The sequence below is a fragment of the Opisthocomus hoazin genome, chromosome 8, assembly GCF_030867145.1.
Source record: "Opisthocomus hoazin isolate bOpiHoa1 chromosome 8, bOpiHoa1.hap1, whole genome shotgun sequence".
Classification (NCBI taxonomy): Eukaryota; Metazoa; Chordata; class Aves; order Opisthocomiformes; family Opisthocomidae; genus Opisthocomus; species Opisthocomus hoazin.
In genome coordinates, this window is record NC_134421.1 from 12,873,854 (window position 1) to 12,893,208 (window position 19,355).

The 19,355-nt window shown below is 40.1% G+C and overlaps 1 protein-coding gene across 2 annotated transcripts in view; it reads left to right on the top strand.

The window, feature by feature from the left end:
* The window catches only part of RFX4 (regulatory factor X4), a 93,998-nt gene that overhangs the window by 64,847 nt on the left and 9,796 nt on the right, over positions 1-19,355 (top strand). For both annotated transcript variants that reach the window (XM_075428321.1, XM_009944050.2), the window contains 4 exons: positions 4,473-4,592; positions 5,884-6,045; positions 12,971-13,133; positions 17,155-17,293. In XM_075428321.1, the coding sequence (XP_075284436.1) occupies positions 4,473-4,592; positions 5,884-6,045; positions 12,971-13,133; positions 17,155-17,293 (584 nt within the window). The remainder of the gene's footprint in view (positions 1-4,472; positions 4,593-5,883; positions 6,046-12,970; positions 13,134-17,154; positions 17,294-19,355) is intronic.

Below are 19,355 nucleotides of genomic sequence, written 5' to 3' on the forward strand. Positions count from 1 at the left end.
AGTCCCTATTCAAACCCTGATTTATACAGGGAGGAGTTTTCCCTGCTCAGGTGTAACTCCAGTGTAGGCAGGAGGAGATCTGAGCCTTCAGGTTTTCAAAGGGGAAAACAATACCAAAGGCATATCCTCATCCTATCAGGCAGAAGCCTGGGCTATCCCTACTTTGTTTCCCCCGGAAACAAATGTACAGTAAGTATCAGCAGCTATTAACAGATACATTTATGTCCCACATGCTATTTAGCCACGGACACAAATTTATAATAATTTGTATTAATGATGCCACTCTTTCACTGCAAGGCTATTTGACTCATTGTTCATGAATTAGAGTTGAGCAAGTTCCAAAAGAACAGCCACTGAGTGTAAACAGCTCAGAGCTAGATGGCAGAAACTTCTCTGCGCTGAATTTAACACAGTTCCTTCTACCTTTTCAGAATGGTATATGCATTTAAGTGAGTTCTATGGAGAGAAACAAAGACTGGTCTGCTGTTCTTAATATTTACATCTCTATATATTTGTTTGTACCTTAGATAAGAAGTTTTGCATTTTTACTGCATTGGAAACTTTTTGAGTGGACTGATTTTTAATGATTTTTTCCACTTCAAGCAACATATAGACTCAGACGCTCATAGTGTATTTTTTTTAAAAAAAGTAAAAAATATGCGAAATGATGGGATCTTTACTATATACAGGACAGAATACTTTTATCTTTGAACTATATGATACAGAAATCTGATTGGAGGAAGTTGGAATACGTGGCACTGGACTGGCTAGCGCAGAGATTTGATTCCGCAAAGCATTTAAGCATGGTGGCATGGGCAGGTTGAAACAATCCCTGGCAGAAAAAAAGCTCCTCTCTCTCCCTCCCTCTCCCTTGTTCTCTCTGCCTTCCTCCCTTCCTCCCGCCTTCCTGTCTATGCATATCAAAGGCACAGTTGGTGGCAGTGTTTGGGTAATGCATCCAGTGTCTAAAGTAACTAATTAGTAATAGAAGCTCCATGATTTTCTCCAAATCTGGAAATCTCACTGTTGTTTTGCTACTTACACATAATTGCTGTATCTGTTAATAGCTGCTGATACTTACTGTAAATTAGCTGGGTAACCATTGCCATGATTTCTGTTAACTCCTGAAAATTAGAGTTAAATGCTATTTATTATTCTAACTACAGTCTCTTGAATGACTTCTTACCTCTTCCTAAAGAAGTGTACAGTTTACCAGCCACAGCTGGATCCTTTTCAGCACTTAAAGATATACTTGCAAGAACCAAACAGTTTCATGCAAAAAACAGTAGCTCGCAAACACAGAAGAAATTATTGTACATCATGCTGAATAGCTATTCACTGTGTAGGTGAAATGCATGCCCTGATATTGGTTTCACTCTATAGCTTACACTTCATTCGACTCCTTTGAAAATGTAAAAATATTGCATTCATTCAGTACCATCAACTTGTTTTTCTAGTGTCTTTCACGCAAATTCTGGGCTCAAAAACTCTATACAGAGTTTAAAAATACACAGTGGGAGAAATAATAGGAGAGGAAGAGAGAAATTCAAAAGAGTGACAAGGGCACTGGAGTGTTTTTTAAATGCTGCATTCAGTATTGCCAACCCCAAGTCTTCAAAATAAAACATTAGACCCCCTTACAACAAAGATATTTTTTAAAAATAGCAAACCTTGGGTTCTTGTTTTTTGCTTGCTGGCATTTAGGGTTCACACTTCCATATATTTTTATGAAACTACAAGCAACTTTCCTTAATATATTTTTTTTTTTAGTGAAAGCTGAGCAAGGAGTTTGATGGGGAACACTAAATATTCTTGAGCTATAGCACCATATGAAGCTTGCCAACACTTAGGCCTGTTTTTCTTACCTTGGAAATACTTATCAGTAGTAACTGCGCTAAAGTAAATAGAAACTTCCCACTGAAAAACTGTAGTCAGAAGAAGAGCGAGCATTTTGTGGAGATTCTTGATAATTTCAGTTTCCACTGGGGAAATCCTAGATCAGTAACAAGGTGATCAGTCAGGTCTGCTGTCTTTATCGTACTGCTAAATTGAATAGGGTTGTATTTAACAAGACTTTGAACCTGAAAGATTTCTAAAACCAAATTCTCTGCAGTAGTGAAGATCTCCACTATTTACCCTTGCAAGTCTGGGGATACTTGTTACCATTTAGAGTTGAATAAATACGTGAAACAAATGAAAAAACGAATGCCTCGCATTCACCAACAGCCAGAGTTTTCCTCCCCACAGCAAAGGTGTTGCAATCGTGTATGTCCTTTTTCAGTGCTACCTTGCCCAAGAACTCAAAGGCACATGTTCACCTCCCAATATGTCTGCTCAGCTTGTATCAGTGACGACAGAAGCCATGCAGGCATAGCGTGAGAGAACGAAACATAACGACCATCCGGGTCACAAAGAAAAAGAATGTGCTCAGAGTTGCTTTGAAAGCTGAATTGCCAGCTAGAAGAGTATCAGGATACGGGGTCTTTCAAACTACTTCTGCCCTTCAACCATGTGTTTCACTACAGAAGCTGGAGTAGGGGTAGTTTATGCTTCATTGTGATAAAAGGTCGTATCCCAGTATAAACCTAACTTTCCTGTGAAGAAATCAACCATTATGAAACTTGGTTGAATTTGAAACTTGCTGCATATTTTTCCCATGGAAGTTTTTTTCCTCAAAATGTAGTAATGGAATTTCAAAAGGAACACGTCAGATGAGGCTTTGTTTGGTTTTTAATCTGGCAGTAGCTGGCCTGTGTTTCCCTCTCAACTGGTGATCTTTCTCTGGTTTAAGCCAGCTGCTGGACTGGCTGTTATTTTAACCTGTCTGCATTTGCACTTGCCAGTATTATTTAATGACTTGTACGAACATGTCTTGAATACTCCATGTAAGCCTAAATATACATAAGGCCTTTCAAAAAAACACCCATTTTGTGACCAAATCCTGTCTGGAGCTATTACAGCTACCCTGTGTCACAGAGTCTGCTGCATAAACTAACCAAACTCCATCTTGATACTTTTCAGTCTTCCCCTGCAGATGGATGTTATTCCTTTCAGGAGGACACTACACAATGTCTAGGCTCTGATGATCCACTCCTCTAATTTTCCCCTGACGTGCATCTGTGATCTCTTCTTACACATCTGTTTTTGTGGCTATGTGTGCTCTAGGGCAAACATTTCTTCACCACCCCTGACATGTATACTTCTTTATGAATTATGCGAAGCAACTTATTTCCATTGTGGAAAATGAAGCCCTTCCATGCATATTTAGTTATTTAAAATCTATTATCCATTCCCCACACCCTCCTGGTAATCTTCTCCATACCAGTTTCAACTTGTACTATATTTTCTTGAACATGGATGACTAGAGTTATATGAAATATTCTAAGTGAGGTTTCACCGGTGCCTTGTGCAATAGTATTAATACTGCTGTTTCTACAGAGGAAGTATATAAATCAGAGGATGATGTAAATATCTAAGGGCAGAACTTCTTAGAGCGTGCTATTAATTTTCATTTCCATTACTCTAGTCCATAGCATCACCCTGTCCTTTCTCCTAACAACAAGTTCATATGTACTCCAGTCTTACTTGAGGATTTGTGGCAGATAGCTATCCATATAATCTCCTTTCACTATTAATTTTCAAAGTGTTTTTTGACTCCATCCTCCACGTTTTCTTTTGTCCATACTCCTCCTTTTTAGTCCTTTAGCCCTTAAGTTTTTCACATTCCTGTCATGGCAACTGAGAGATAATATCCACGGCATCTTCAGAGGAAAGCACAGAAACAGGCCAAATGTTATTCTGCTGGTATGATTCAAATGACAATTAGGAAAAGATAATGTATTAGGGGAAGCATGACAGAGCAAAACTTTGGCACAAATCTTTCCCTTTAAGGCATCCACATTTGCTGCTAATGCCTCTATATTTGGCAGTTAGTGGATGTCTTATCCAGTCCAGGCAATGTCCTGGAGATATACCGTCAGGAGATTTGGAAGATTGTTTCTACCTTCCTGTTGATTAGTCTCTCATTTCTTTGTCCAATGACACAGGTAGTTCAGAAAATTCATACCAGGATGTGTCGCTAAGGCAGCCAATTCAGGATTCTAATTCTGACAGAAACTTACATGTGGTCCTTTAGATAAAAGTTCCATTGTAGTGTAATTGTCTAAATTGTGCAGTGCTAATGTAAGAGAAGTAAACTTCATCAAGTCCAAACTCTCAGCTAGGCAGCCTCCTTGTACCCTAAACCACAATAATTGGTTGTATAAGCCTGTATAAATCCAGGAGTGAACAGTGTTTGCTAGTCTTCATTTTTACTTTGACCGCTCTTACCTTAAGTAAGACAGATACTTCAGCGACAGTAGAACAGGGAGGCAGTCCTACTCAGTGCTGTTTGTGTTGAATACCATAATCAGTGGTTTAATGAGTGTATTGAGACAGTCAATGGCTTTTTTGTTTGTTCACTTAATTACCAGGGTCTTTTCACCTTATTCACTTGATGTTTGATGACTACGTGTTGTACCTGCTAGAGTCACTCCATTGTCAGGAGAGAGCTAATGAGCTAATGAGGGCAATGAAAGGAGAAGGAAGCACAGGTGAGTTTGTTCTTTTATTCATCTTTTGTTGTTTTGTTCCACTGGATTCACTGTTTTGTACCTTAGGGACACATTTTTATCCTCATCTAACTCAGCGACGCTTATGTAGGAACAAAGTGTTTTTCAGTTTTGTCATGGTTTGAAATAAGTTATTTGCGAGGGGGGCATCCCTGGTTAATACATTCTGAAAGACGCCTGCCTGCTTCATAATGTAACTCTGGATGTCTGAAATCCATTTCTAAGCACACACTTGGAATTTCAGTAACAAGTTTTTGTGCTGAGCCTTTTACCTCAGTTAGTCTGTCTACGCCACCATTGTATTTCAGTGAGCCCAGTCTTGATTCTCTCTCTCACCCTAGTTTAAGACTAAGTAAATTTACTGATATTAATGGATTTTACCAGTCTAAGTAAGAGGGAGAGATGGGAGAAGTGAGCAAAGACAAAAAGCAAAGCTATTATTTCTGGTATGTTTTTGTTCTAAGTGCCTGTGCAGAAGCAGATTCCGAGTCCTGCTCCACTCACTCTGCACTGACTTGGCAGAAGAGAAACGAATAGAGATTGTTTTTAGTGTCTCTGCTCAGGGCAGCCCCTTGAAATGAGTGATCGTCAGTGATCTACCTCCCTGGCTTCTCCCATTAATTTTGACAAGTTAAACACCTCTGTCACCTTCGTGAAGTTCCACTCTGCATTTTAGCTTAATTTCTCACCCTGTAGACTTGTGGGAAGAAGAACATTTCAGTGATTAGGGTAATATCTTCTGTGTGTTGAAACACCTGGATTTAATTCATTGCCCTGCCATAGCCTCTTGGTTTTTTGACAAACAAGTTGCTTATCCTTGCATACTTTCCACATAGCTTTATCAGCTAGAATTACCCAAAGCATCACCCACTTTAGTCAATGAAGAGAGAAGGTCATGACCAAAAGCCACTGGAATCCTTTGGAGACTCCTGTTTCTTTCCAATGTCTCTAGAAGGAGTAGGTGTGCCTGACTCCAACTGGACTCCTTGTTTTAGGTACCTAATAGTATATTATAGGAACATAAACTTTAAGCTGTCTGTGCATGAGTTTCCTATCTATATAACAGGAAAAATAGCACTTTCCTCTAAGAGATCTTATGAAGGTACATTGAAGGTTGTAACGCTGAATGTCACAGAAGTACTTTTAAGGATTTGTGATTCCTGCTATGCATTTCTTGAAATACAGCCTACAGAACTTGACTGCTTGCATTATTTTTTCCAGTGTTCCTTGACTCTACCTTTAAGCATGTTTGATGATTTTTCTCTTCCTGCAGCAGAAATACGAGAAGAAATTATTCTGAGTGAACCAGCTCCTCCAACTCCCTCCCCAGTGCCATTCTCCCCAGCTAAATCTGCCACCTCGGTGGAAGTGCCCTCTGCCCCCTCGCCTGTCAGCAATCAGTCCCCAGAGTACGGTGGCATAGCAGCTACAACAGGTAGGTAGGCTTCTGGTAGCTGGATCTGCCTGAAGATGCTTTTGCATTTGGTCACCTGAAATTGAGCCTGAGAACATGAAGTGCTCGCTTTCAAGAGATGAGAAGCCTTCCTAAACAGAAATCTGTTTAAAGTATCAGTTGTGCCTTCTCACTGTATCCAAACGTGACATGCAGTCTAACAGGAAAAAGATCTGGTGTTCGGATGTTTTACATACTCCAAGGAAATATGCCAGTTATTTTATAGTTTAGTGAAGTTTTCAAAAGCCTGAACAATTCGTGGCTCAAGAATTCCTAGTGGGTAAAATGGGAATTGGATATATAAATATAAATGGCTATAAATATCTTAAGGATGAGTGTCAAGAGGATGAGGCCAGACAGTGGTGCCCAGCGACAGGACAAGGGGCAATGGGCACAAACAGAAGCATAGGAAGTTCCATCTGAACCTGAGGAAGAACTTCTTCACTCTGAGGGTGACGGAGCCCTGGAACAAGCTGCCCAGAGAGGCTGTGGATTCTCCTTTTCTGGAGATATTCAAGACCCCCCTGGACAAGGTCCTGTGCAGCCTGCTGTAGGTGACCCTGCTTCGGCAGGGGGGTTGGACTAGATGATCCCCAGACATCGCTTCCAACCCCAACCATTCTGTGATTGTACGATATCTTTCAACGTATTTGAGACCCAAAGATGTTTAAATAGCTATACAAGTTTCTCTTGGGAGTATTTTACACTTCATTGATAACATTCATCTTTCAGTGTTAGAGACGAGGAATTACATGCCTGAAGTTTATTTTCAGTTGTATACTCTATTATGGCAACTCATGAGGTTGTTGTATTCTGGTGGGCCCACAGATTAAAGAAGGCTGTGCTTAAAGGTATGCAACTTGTGGGCAGGATTGACAGAAAACAGTAAGCATAAAACTGGCTTCTCATTTGGTCAGTATAACTGGGCAACCATCCTCTGTACTCTAAAGTAAAACTCACCCACTACTTTTGGATGCGGGCAGGACAGTCTGTCTGTATGATCAAAATACAGTGTTTTCTTAACTCACGGAAAAAAAGGCAGAAGTGTGAATGACTTTCAGAAGGCATTCCAGGCAGTGAAATTCCAGCTTTTCTGCTCCTCAGTGAAATGGGTGTATAATAAGAATGTGGAAACTATCACTTCTGTGACGTACTAGAAAAGTTACAAAACCTTCTTGAAAGAATGTCAGAAAATGAATTTACCACACTGGAGAATCTGGCAGTGGCTAAAGGACTAATAAGTCTTTCTGACAAATGTTTTTCATGTTTTCAAAAGTGCCACAGGGAAGCACAATGCCTAGTTGAGATGGAAAGAGATTTCAGAACATTCGTCCCTACATCAAAACTTCAGGTTTTCTCACTGTTGGAGACTATAGCATATTTAGGAGGCAAATAGGATGGTGTTACCTGCAGAACAGTTAGACAAGAGACACATGATTCGCAGACATGTCAGGTGAGCACACTGCTCTGGATCAGCCATTGCTGGAGGTGCTGTATATGTCTGAGTGTCATTGAAACATTAATTTTGTGGGTAACTTGATCGGTAGACATTGTGGCCCCATGGGATCGTTGAGATGTTATACCCAGAACTTAGTATGATGCAGAACTATACCCAGAGGTAAAAGACTGAGAAGTAGAGAACTGTGTGCTCTCCAGTGGCATTGGCAGGAATGGAGATTTCAAGGACTGTTGTTTAGGCTGTAGAGACTGTAACTCTATGCAACTGTCATAACTATTAACCTAAAGCTTATTCCATATTTATACAATAGCCTATTTGTCAGCTATCTGAGCTTCTACCTTCAGCTTACTTGACTTAGGCGCAGCTCTGGGCAGGCCTGGGAACTGCATGGCTCTTGCGTATCCCTCCAGAATCCCACCAGAAATGCAAGGGAATGGACTCACACAAACATTACAAATGCAATTCCTTTTTGTTTTCATGCTGTTTATTATTTTAGTATAGTCTGTCTTATTCCTCTCACTGTCTCTAATTTGTTATGTCCTGGTAAGGCCAAGGTCTGCTAGTTTGAAGTCTCAAGCCAGAAGCAGGGTCATTTGGGAGCAATGGCTGAAGGACCTACTCCCACAGTACACGCAGTAGAACTTAACATAGTTGTTCCCATAGCAGGACTTCTTTGGCAAGGAAGCTATTTCTGATTATTATAGCTCTCTGTTTTTCCCAGCTTTTCATTTTTAATTTGTGTTAAAAACTTGTTTGGTTGAATTTGATTTTATTCTTATTGTCTGGTGCAGTCTCACATTTGCAAGTGTGAAAGCCATTTTTGCCTAGCACAAGCCCAATTTGTCAATGCAAGTAGTGGTCTGGTTAAGATTAGATATAAGTGTGTGGCTATTTCCTGGTCTTAATTTGGGCAATTAGTAGTACCTCCATTTCTCATGTTCATTACGTAGATTAACTGATCACTTTTTTAGTTTGCTAACCATTACACCATGGAATGCAGGGTTCATTCACGTAAAGCAATACAAAATAACAACCGTGTTTCAGCTATAGGAAATTGTTATACTTTAAAATAGGAGTGCTGAAGATTTATTATGTATAATTAAACTATTCCATATGGAGATTTGTGGCATCAATATACAGAATATTTTGGAACAGGAACTTCCATTCAGGAGAGAGATATTTAAAGTACACTCTGTTGGTTTTCTTATGTGTCTTTTGTGAGGTAAACATAAAACTCTGAAAATGCTTTGCAAATCTTGAGAACTAGTTTCATTGGTTACTGCTAGCTCTCAGTTCCCCAATTTAAGGCATCATTAACTCTTTCTTGCTTGTGGCATTAGCAATAAAAGTTAACTGTTAAACTTGCATTTTAACCTTTTTGCCAGTGGTCAGCACAAAACCTGCAAATTAAACTGTTGCAACTACATGATACCAAGCAAAAGCAAGGTAAATCTTCTATATAGCATTCTGTGGTAGAACATCTGGCATGGCTCAGCTAACATTTTATGTAAAATTTTTTGTGAAGTTACTGGATATTTAAAAGGGTAATTAGTCTCCATCCTTTCTAAATCACAATGGCCAGATTAATGATTGTTCAAACTGCAACAATATTGTAATAAAAGAGATAGCTATATGGCTGACTATGCTATTCTCTCTTAAAGCCCCTCTTAAAGATGTGATTTGCCAATGCAATGGTTTTTAGACAACCTGAAATGAACTCTCAATTGTAAGTAATTCCTAATATGCTAGTAAACTTATCTATGCAATTTACTGTTTAGTTTCAAGAAATGTATGTGTGAAATAATTCTTCAGGTCAGCAATGGTCATTTAAGGCCACCATTCTTCCAAGTTTAGGCTAGGTATTAAAGTTCTGGGAATGTGGCACAGGAGATACTTGCACAGAGCTACCACCTCTCATTTGTGTGTGTGAGTACAACAACTTTCTGTTTTTTCCTAAAGTTTCAGCTCCTGGTCTCATATGAATATATGAGAACATCAGCTTTTGTTCAACAATCAGAGTTTAATTCTCATAACTGCAGAGTGTAAAAGCCAAAGGTTCAAATTTCAAAAGGCAATTCTCCCCTTCCAAGCAGAAGAGGTTGTGTTTTTTCTAAAGCTGATAGTTAAGGTGTTCTCTTCATTGTGTGGGGGCAGAATGGGGGTCTGACTCCTGATTTCTGATTGCTTGAGGTTGACAGTACTGCTTACTATCAGACATAATACACAGTGCTGTGAGTGTCTTGCATGTACCTGGGTGGTCGTCTACTTCAGCATAAAGCAAACATAAAATGCAGCATCATGAAACAATTTTTGTTTCTTTCTGCATTGGGGTACATGATGGCCCCAATGACAGCAGGGCTGTTCTTGGACTGATAGTGGTTCCATTTATATTTGGCTCTCCTACAGGTCAGATGGTCTCTTGGTTAGTATCCTAAAAATCAAATTTTTCATTAAAAGAGAAAAGAAAAAAGGAGTGATAATAAATGAACTTCCCTATTTTAATCAAACCCTGCATGTTCAGAACAAAACACAGAGCAAAATGTTGCTCAATCACTATTCTTTTTGCTTGTTTCAGAAAGTAGTTCAGTTGGGTTCAGTCATATCTAAAAGAGACTTCATCTCCTGGAGTTCAATTCTGCAGCCAGCTGAGGAAATTAGTCATATAGGGCTGGGACATACGCAAGTATTAAAAATCTAACTATGAGAAACTTTCAGACTTATCTCTTTCCTCCTTTTCCACCCACCACAATGTTGACAGTATCCTGGCTGACCCAATATACACGTACACATGTCTGCAAGCCTGTTGTCTTCTTCTACTCTTCCTCTCTGTCTTTGTGACTAGGTCACTGAAAATAATGGTATTCCTTCCACAAAGGCAAAGAGAAGTAAAGCAGCTGTAGATTCCCAAGAACATCCTGAAAAAAATACTTGAACATCCTCTGTCACTCTTTAAATCCAGAGCAAACCCCAACATACATTTATTTCTAAACCATAAACTCCAGAAGAAAGTGAGTATTTCCTAGAACTGTGTGAGGTACTATCCTGCAGTACTGGGGACCATTCTTGGCTAGGAATACTAGACAAAGCTATTCACGACTCTTCCAGTGCAAGACCTATTCTATTTGTTTCTGTGTTGTCTGGACAGGGACAAAGCATGTTATACCTGAAACATTTTCTTTCAAATTGAACTGAGGTAGCTGCCAGTTAGATTTGAACACCAGGAATGGCTAAGTCCTCTCATCCAAGGAGTCTGACTTCCCACAGGGAGCACACGAAACAACTTGCTGACCTGGACCGACTCATTTTCCTCAGACTGAGATAAGAACCCTACTATTTTTCAGAAAAAGAAAAGGAGGCTGTCACAATGGCTGTGGCCAGTTAAATTAACTATATTTGGTAAAATGCAAAGGATCTTTTTGTCCTGTTACTGCTTCTTGTTAGAGTTAGGAAGGTGTCACGGGTTAAAGCAGGGCTTAATCATGAGATTTTTGACCCAAAGGCTGAATATTTCTTGGAAAAAATAAAATGAGGTCAAAATAAAAGTTTTGGTTTATGGTGAATTTAAAAAGTGAAAAAAGCCCAGTAAAGTTACTTAACATGAAGTATTTGGGTTTTTTCATCGTCTTTGTTGTCCCTCTTCTCTTTCTTTTCCCTTTGTTTCTGCCTTTTGAGTTCAGGCCTGTTTTGAAACAAAGTTTCAAATTTTCTTTTGGAAAAATAACACTAGAAAATGTGTTGACCTTTTGAAACTGAAATGTTTCAGCAAAATATTCTGCAGACACATTGGTGATATTTTCAAAAGTTTCTCTCTTGTTTTCCAATGAAACTATGTGATGACCACAAAAGTAGTTTTGGCCCCTTCCACATAAACTGTATTTTCTAGTGAAGGTGGGCTTCCTTAAACACTTTTCCTCAACTTAAGGAACCATGACTGCTCACAGCCACAGCAGCACTGATGTGCTAGCTGAAATGGCTGTGCCTCCTCTTCAGTCTCAGGGATTTCAATGGTCCTCTTCAATGGCAGGACATGAAAGACTGAAAATTCAAGAGTCAGTGACAGAAAATGCAGGAATGTGACAACAGGCCCAGCACAAATTTTCTTGGTTGTATCACATCCAAGGATGTCTCTACTGTAAGAGCAGCACTGGATCACACCCTACTGGAGTATTTCAAGCTGGACTTACCTCATGAATCTCAGAATGCCTTTGTTCGCACCCAGAATTAAGCATTTCCCATTTCAAAAATGTATTTTTCTGATTTTGCCAAATAAAATTACACACACCTGAAGAAAATTATGCACATCTGAGAGAGGCTTTTCACTCCCCAAAGCCATGGAGTGGACACAGAGCTGGTAATACAATCATTTCCCCCTCTGAATTAGGTCCTTTCATACTACAGGAAGTCCTAGAATCCACACTGAAAAAAAGTGCCACCTCCTGCAATTCCTTTTAGCTAGTGAAAAAGAGTCAAGAGTGCCCAGAGACCCCCAAACCAGTGTTCGCATTGGGTTAAATTCAGTGTTCTGGTCCTCATTTGCAGGGTAATCTCAGCCAGTATGGTCATGACCTCCAGCAAGAGCTGTGTTATACTGGAACAATGGATCTGTCAGCCTCCTGAGTGAAAGGGGTGTGTGCAAAGGACAAAGGTTTCTCAGCAGCTGGCTCATGAATCTGGAGTTCCTGCCTGGAAGGGATCAGGATGATTAAAAAACTCAGCACCTTCCAAGCAAAATGGAAAACCCACTTCTTCGCTTTGCTCTTCCCACAAATGCTCTACATGAAAAAATAAATTAAGTCCAGTCCCTGCCGCCTCAAAAGAAGAAAAAAAACTTTATTTGTGGGAAGAAAACAGCTAGGTTATTTCTGTCTATATATTTGTTATAATTTGTTATAATTTGGAGATCTACCACTGTGTTGCCATTACAAAGCCTGGTACCTAGTTGGGTGGAACAGATAGAAGCCACAAAAAGATTCAAGAAATTTGTTTGTGTAACACACATCTTTTTGTAATCCTTCATTGTTCTGATCGTACTTCCTGCCTCGCTCCAGGCCTGATCAGTCTCAGAGCTAAACAGGCCCACAGCCTGCTCTGTGTGAGAGAGACCTCAGGGTCGCGTGCATCATGCCTGAGAAATATTACTACTGGTGTTCTTCCATTTCTAATCCTATTCCAGTTTTTCTGAAAATGGTAGCCTCAAATTACAATACCACACTGAAAGTTCACAGTCTGAGCTGTTCCAGATACGTCTCTTACCGTGGGATCTTTGCACGCTCCAGCTGATCTATTTGTAATTTTATTTGTGCCTCTGACATAACTGGTTTGTTACTTTGGTTGATGCTCTTTCCATTAGCAGTGCCTATTTGGTTGCTTTCCCGTAATCATCTCAAAGCATAACATCTCTGTGAACCCCACGTTAGCTGTGTGCCTTTAACGCTTGTTTGTCTGCAGGAGCTATGCAATCCTATACGTGGTCACTCACCTACACTGTGACAACAGCTGCTGGGTCACCTGCTGAAAATTCCCAACAGCTGCCCTGCATGAGAAGTCCACATGTACCACCGTCCTCTGTCACACACCGAATACCTGTTTATCCCCACAGAGAAGAACACGGGTAAGTCACTTCCCAGTGTCCTGGGTTTTCTTGTGGGTTTTGGATGAACCTGTGCTTAGGGTTTTTTTTGAAATGCAGTAAAACCCATTTTTTTATGTAGTAAGTCTGTATTGTAAAGATGCTGGTGTCATTACTCTTTGGCTGTTGTTATTGTTGTATGATTATATTATCTCTTGGTTTTATGATCTCATTTAATTCCATTTATAAAAAAAAAAAGTAGGCTTGGGTAATATTTTGTAAAAGAGAAAACTTCAGTAGATTTCTTCTCTGATTCCTACTTTCCTGTGCCGTGTTCTATCCCAAAGGCTAGATGTGTCCGAAGAAGTATGCTACTATACCGTGTCTCAGGATAGGTGATCCTTTTCCTCTGCTCAGCACTGTTGAGACCGCATCTGGAGCACTGGATCCAGTTCTGTGCTCCCTAGTGTAAGACAGACACAGACACACTGGAGTGAGTCCAGAAAAGGGCCACTTAGGTAATTACAGGGCTGGAGCATCAATCTCAGCTGAGTGGCTGAGAGAGCTGGGATTGTTTAGCCTCAGGAGGCGAAGGCTCAGGGAGGGTCTTGTTGATGTGTATAAAGTGGGTAGATATATGTGGGTGTTGTAAAGAAGGAGACAGATTCTTCTCAGTGGTATCCAGTTACAGGACAAGAGACAACGGGCACAAATTGAAATACAGGAAAGTCTGTTTAAACATAAATAAATAAACAAACACACAATTTATTTTACTGTGAGTGTGATCAAACACTGGAACAGGTTGCCCAGAGAGGCTATGGAGTCCCATCCTTAGTGATATTAAGCAATCTCCAGAGGTCTCTTCCAACTTCAATGAGTCTATGAATACTGTTAAACCTGTAAATCAAGAATGTCCAAATCTTGGAAAAATAGCCACATTTTCACCAGAATATAATCCCATCTCCATCACCAAACTGTGCCCAAGGCTCTCAATTAAAATAATGAAGTAGGTATTAATGTAACATTATTTGATCTTGGAAAACTTCATAAACTCTGACTAAGTCTCTCAGTGCTCTTTTCATGAAGCAACACTTTTTCTGTGCCATCCTTATTTGAACAAGTGTGTAAATTACAGATATCTATAACTAGAAAGAAACAATCACAAAATAGTTGATGGGGAAGGGTCAGGCACATGGCAAGATTAGCAAGTGCCCAGATGCTGACATGAAGTATGACATTCAAAAGACTTTACTGAGTTCCTCAGTCTCATCGCATACTCATTACTTTTGCGGAGGTGCTTTCACAGTGTGGAAGATTGCATACTGTTTGGCAGGGTGACAGTAGATTAAGTTGAACCCTGCATCTTCATCCCTCGTCGATGTGGACAGGTTTGGATTTGTGTTGGAATGTCAATGCTAAGCCCTTCCTTCAGAATCCTGGATATGGAGATACGGAACATCTCTTCTATCCAGTAATATGACTATTTGGCAGAGGCAGTAAATCTTCTTCTAAATCCACAGTGATACTCTCCACATGTGTGGAGTCTCAGAACTGTAAATGGAAGATCTGTGGTATTAACAGAGGAAAATATCCTTCTATCTAATTGGAATTTCTCTTGTTCCAGTTTGTGTCTGTTGCCTGTCACCCTGTCACAGAACCTTCGAGCAAAGTTTGGGTCTAACTGCTCCATATCGTCCTGTTAGATAGTTGTAGATCATCCCTTTGCCTCTCTTCGTACAGCTGGGCAAACCTAGCTCTCTTCCTGTAAGTCAGTCATGTGCTTCAGTCCCCTATCTGTCTTGATGGCCCTTCACTAGATTTGTTCCAGTATGTCAATGTGCTTTTTTTATAGTGGAAGGCCAACATAATACTCCAGATGTTGTCTTCCAAGTGCCAAATAGAGAGGGATAATCAGTTCTTTCGGCCTGGTATCTACACTCCTGCTAATACAGCCCAGCATGTAGCTGGTCTTCTTTGTTGCAAGGGCATGCTGGTGACTCCCATTCAACTTTTTGTCCACCACAATGTGCAGGCAATTTTCAGCAAAGCTGCTTTCTCTCTAAAGGGCCCCGAACTGTACCACTGCAGGAGTTACGCCATCCCAAATGCAGGACTTCTCATTATTCTCTGTGCAATGTGTTGACCATTCTTTCTGGATTATAGTTGCTGGACTCTAGAGTAGCTGGTAGTTCCCATCTGGACTTCCCCAAAGACATGCCATCTGAGTATTATCCACACTACTCAATGACTACAGATGTGGTTCAGCAGTCACTGTCAGACATGGTACTTTTTGAAGAAAACATTTTTGTTGGATATTTCAGGTATATCTTCTTCTTAGATGTAGGGTTCCTCAACCAAGTGCTTTCAGATAGGCAGGAGAATACTAGCTTTGAAGGAGCACAGTCATTTCCTTCTCATGCCCTCAGTGCTCTCTCTCCTGAAGTTGAAGAGACAAAGAGGAAGCTTTCTGGACCAAAAGCACACAATAGAGATTAGCTCAAGAAAATTTATAAATCCTTGCTCAAGTGAATTGAAGTGCTATACTTTAGCCAACAGTGATGAGTGTTTGAATGAAGAAGACAAGATCAATAGCTTCCAGACCAGGACATAGCATCCTTAATGACTAGAGAAAGCATGAAGTGCAAACAAACACTGCTGTACAGGACTTGGCTTTGTTTGGGGGTCCAAGGGCACCCCAGACTACAGGATGGGTGCCCTTAGAAAACTTCCTCCAAGAGGCAAGCATCCTCTTCAAGCAGAGAAGTCTGCACCTTGAATGTCAGGCTTATGCAGACACCAAGAACACCTGTTGCAGATGTTACTTACCAGACTATTCTGCTGCAGGAATTAGAACACAAGATGTCTGCCTACCACAGTGTGCAACAGCTCCATAACATCACCATTCCTCACTCTCTGACTCTCTACAGAGAGACTATCAAGGTCGTGTCATGTGGACACCAGCTTGCCTGAGGTAGATTATGGAAATCACTCATATGTACAGCTAAGCACAAGCGAATATAAGAATAAGAGCTCGATGTTGAACAGTGAAGATGGACACAGGGCCTTATGTCCTGAAAATGTGTTTAGAGGGGGTGCTTTGCTCTCATTTTGAATTTGCTGGCTTATCTGGTGTAAGACATGACGTGCTGTCTATAGAATCCCATCAGAAGATCAGAAGAATAACAGAATTTTAAACTGTACCCAGTGTAAAAATGACATTGAACTTCCAGAAAAATAGTAAGTCTATACAAATAACTGTCTTCTCTCTCTCACAATGGATTGGTTACCTTGTTTGTTTGTTTATCATGTTTTGTGTTATGTTTCAATAGCATATATTTTAAGAACCTTTAAACTTCTGTGCTGAATTAGCATCAAATATTCGCATGGCTACACAGAGATGGGGAGGTTGCAGAAAGTGTCCATGCATGAGTGGCCCAAATAATGGTGTCCAGCAAACACTGACCCTGCAGTTTCTTCTAGCTAAGGAAACTGCTCCCTTCTTTACCCCTGGCTATCCCCACACAAGGGGTTGTGATACAAATAGAAAGTAGGCAGGTTCTCCACTCTCAAATCCCACTCTATTCTTGAGTCAACTGTGCTAAAGCTGTATCTTGTATGCTTCAGATGCAAATTAGTATATCTCCTTTCCTCCCAAAAAAGGAACATCTGACCCCTATGCAAGAAGATAGCTGAACTCCACAGTGTAGTTCTTTAGGTGAAATCTTACCATACTTCCTCAACCTGAATAGCAATTTGCTAGGAACATGGCAATAAAGAAATAATACAAGAGAAAACCACTTTCTGCTTAGAAACTCCACAAATGAGTCTGCAATTTAAAACTAGTCATAGAAACATGCCGAGTCTCTCTGTTGTTGTGCTGAAAACATCATTTCACTAAGTGGCATCTCCCTCCCAGCTGAGCTGGGAACTATCTTTTTTTAAAAGGCTATTTAAAGTATCATTCTCCTATGCAAAAAAATGCAACTGTAGGTCTCAAAATTTATAGAATTATTAGTGGCAATACAATTATGCATACTAAATAGTGTTTTCAAATGGATTTTAGATACACTGGAAGTTACAACTATGGTAGCTACAGCAACCAGCATCCCCATCCAATGCAGAGTCAGTATCCATCTTTACCACATGACACGGCTATTTCTGGACCACTTCACTACTCGGCTTACCACAGAAGCTCTTCACAGGTAAGTTGGGTTTATTAATTAACAACGCTTGCTTAACATTTTAAGTCGACTTGTGCTTGTAAAATCTCTTATCAACACACTAGCTCTCTGAATCGCCTCTAGTCATTGGTGGTTCCCTCATTTTTTTCCTTTTCTAGCATTGCCTAGATACCTTTTCATTCCAGTGGTGATTCTTTTATCAGAAGCAGATTTAGCTGGTGCATGTAGAATACGTAACTCTAAAATCCAGCAGTTTGGATCATTGAAAGTATTTCTGTGTTAAGGAGTAGCTGAAAGATAAAGGAATATAATTAGTTGTATGTTTTTTAGGTGTTGGGAACAGGAAGAGATTCCTAACAAGAAATAAAAGTGTTTTCCTGTAGTTGAAAGGAAATGCAGAGACCGCAGTGAATTCTTCTGGGGCTTCTGCTTTTGAGAATGTGTATTTTTAGGAATTTGCCAAAAAAGTGACTTCTGCATATAATTTGAATAACTTCAGGACGCCATTGCAAAGAGGTTCTGTTTAATCTGTATACCATAGTCACTTACTATAATGCTGAGAAATTTGGTCAGTAACTATTTCAGGACTATTTCAGCTCACAAAACTGAGCCAGTAGGAACCAGCACAGATTGAGTGTTAAGATGGTATTAGGCAACAGTTCAAAAGTAATGCCACTGTAGGGGGGCTTTAGTACATCCTACAACTGGTGCTTTCCCAGTGCAGGAGGCTGGTTGCTGGGCTCACTGCTGGAAGATCTGCAAAAGGCAGGTAAAGCCGTGAGGTGATGGCATTGGGGTATTCCACATACATTACACCTCTTATGCTTTGTCTACTGGAAATTTGTACAAGTATATTAGGGACCACCATGGTTAACTCTCATCGCTGGACTGGAATAGTTTCATACCAGATGTAAAGATGTAAATCTGATAGTGCTTTGGACTAGAGCACACAAAACTTGCATCTCATTCTGGTCTTCGGCTTCAGTCTGCCAGCTGATCTTAGAGTAGTCATTTCTCTTTTTTATGCCTCATTTTCGCTAGCTGTAAGATAAGAGCATTGATCTTATTAAAACTTTTTGAAATCTGCTGGTAAGGTTATCCTATACAACCCCAATATACTTGTTTGAACCAGCTCAGCAATGGCTCTCTAGCTTATGGAAAGAGCAAATCTACAGATTCTCACCCACTTGTGTAGCACCTGGTTCATCAGACAGACTACATGAAGTGTGAGGATCTGTTTGAGGGTTGTTGCAGCAGTTGTATCTTCAATAGGAACAGTGAGTGAATGTTTAAGTACAGTGTCCTGTGATAGGTTTGCATACACTGTTTTTTCAGTACAGGCCTTACCCTGTTGTCTCAAGATTTTTTTTCCAGGATGCATCACTTTCTGACTTAAAATTTGCTCACCAATTTGCTTTACTCTCTGCTTTGCTGCAGAAAACACACGTTCAGTGCTGGTTCTGAAATGGTCTGTAAGGTCATGAATCTGTATGTAAAACAGAGAACTAGGCTTTTACTGTTCAGAAATGTTATCACCCACGCAAGGAGTTTCCTTCTGCCCTCTGACAACTGTCTCTCACACTGACATAGACAGCACAAGTTAAGCGAGAAATAAAAAATGCAAATCAAGATCAACACATTTTTAGTTTACTGATGCCCTGGTTAACTTGTTATATGCAAATAGTAACATACATTACAATCATGCAAATACTTTTCATACTGTAGTAGGCTGGCTGTCTCTACAAGTGCAGGTGTCAAATAATTTCTTCCTCTCTTACCATCCGTTGAACTGTCCTCAAGATACATGAAAAACAGCTACGCTTTAATGATCACACTTGACAGCAAAATGATTTCAACTTATATTCAGCATGTTTTTTCTCAAGCTGCTTGTAAACTGAGATGGAATCTCACAGCAGGACACAGCTAACAAAACCTATCACTGCGCTCATTCTGTGTTGAAAGGAGCTACAGACTGAAACCTTGCTTTCAAAAATAATCTAGAAGTCTTGAATGGTTTAATATGGAATTCACCGACATTCTTTTTCAAAGCTAAGTGAGCTTCTGTAAATGCCTGCCCTGATGA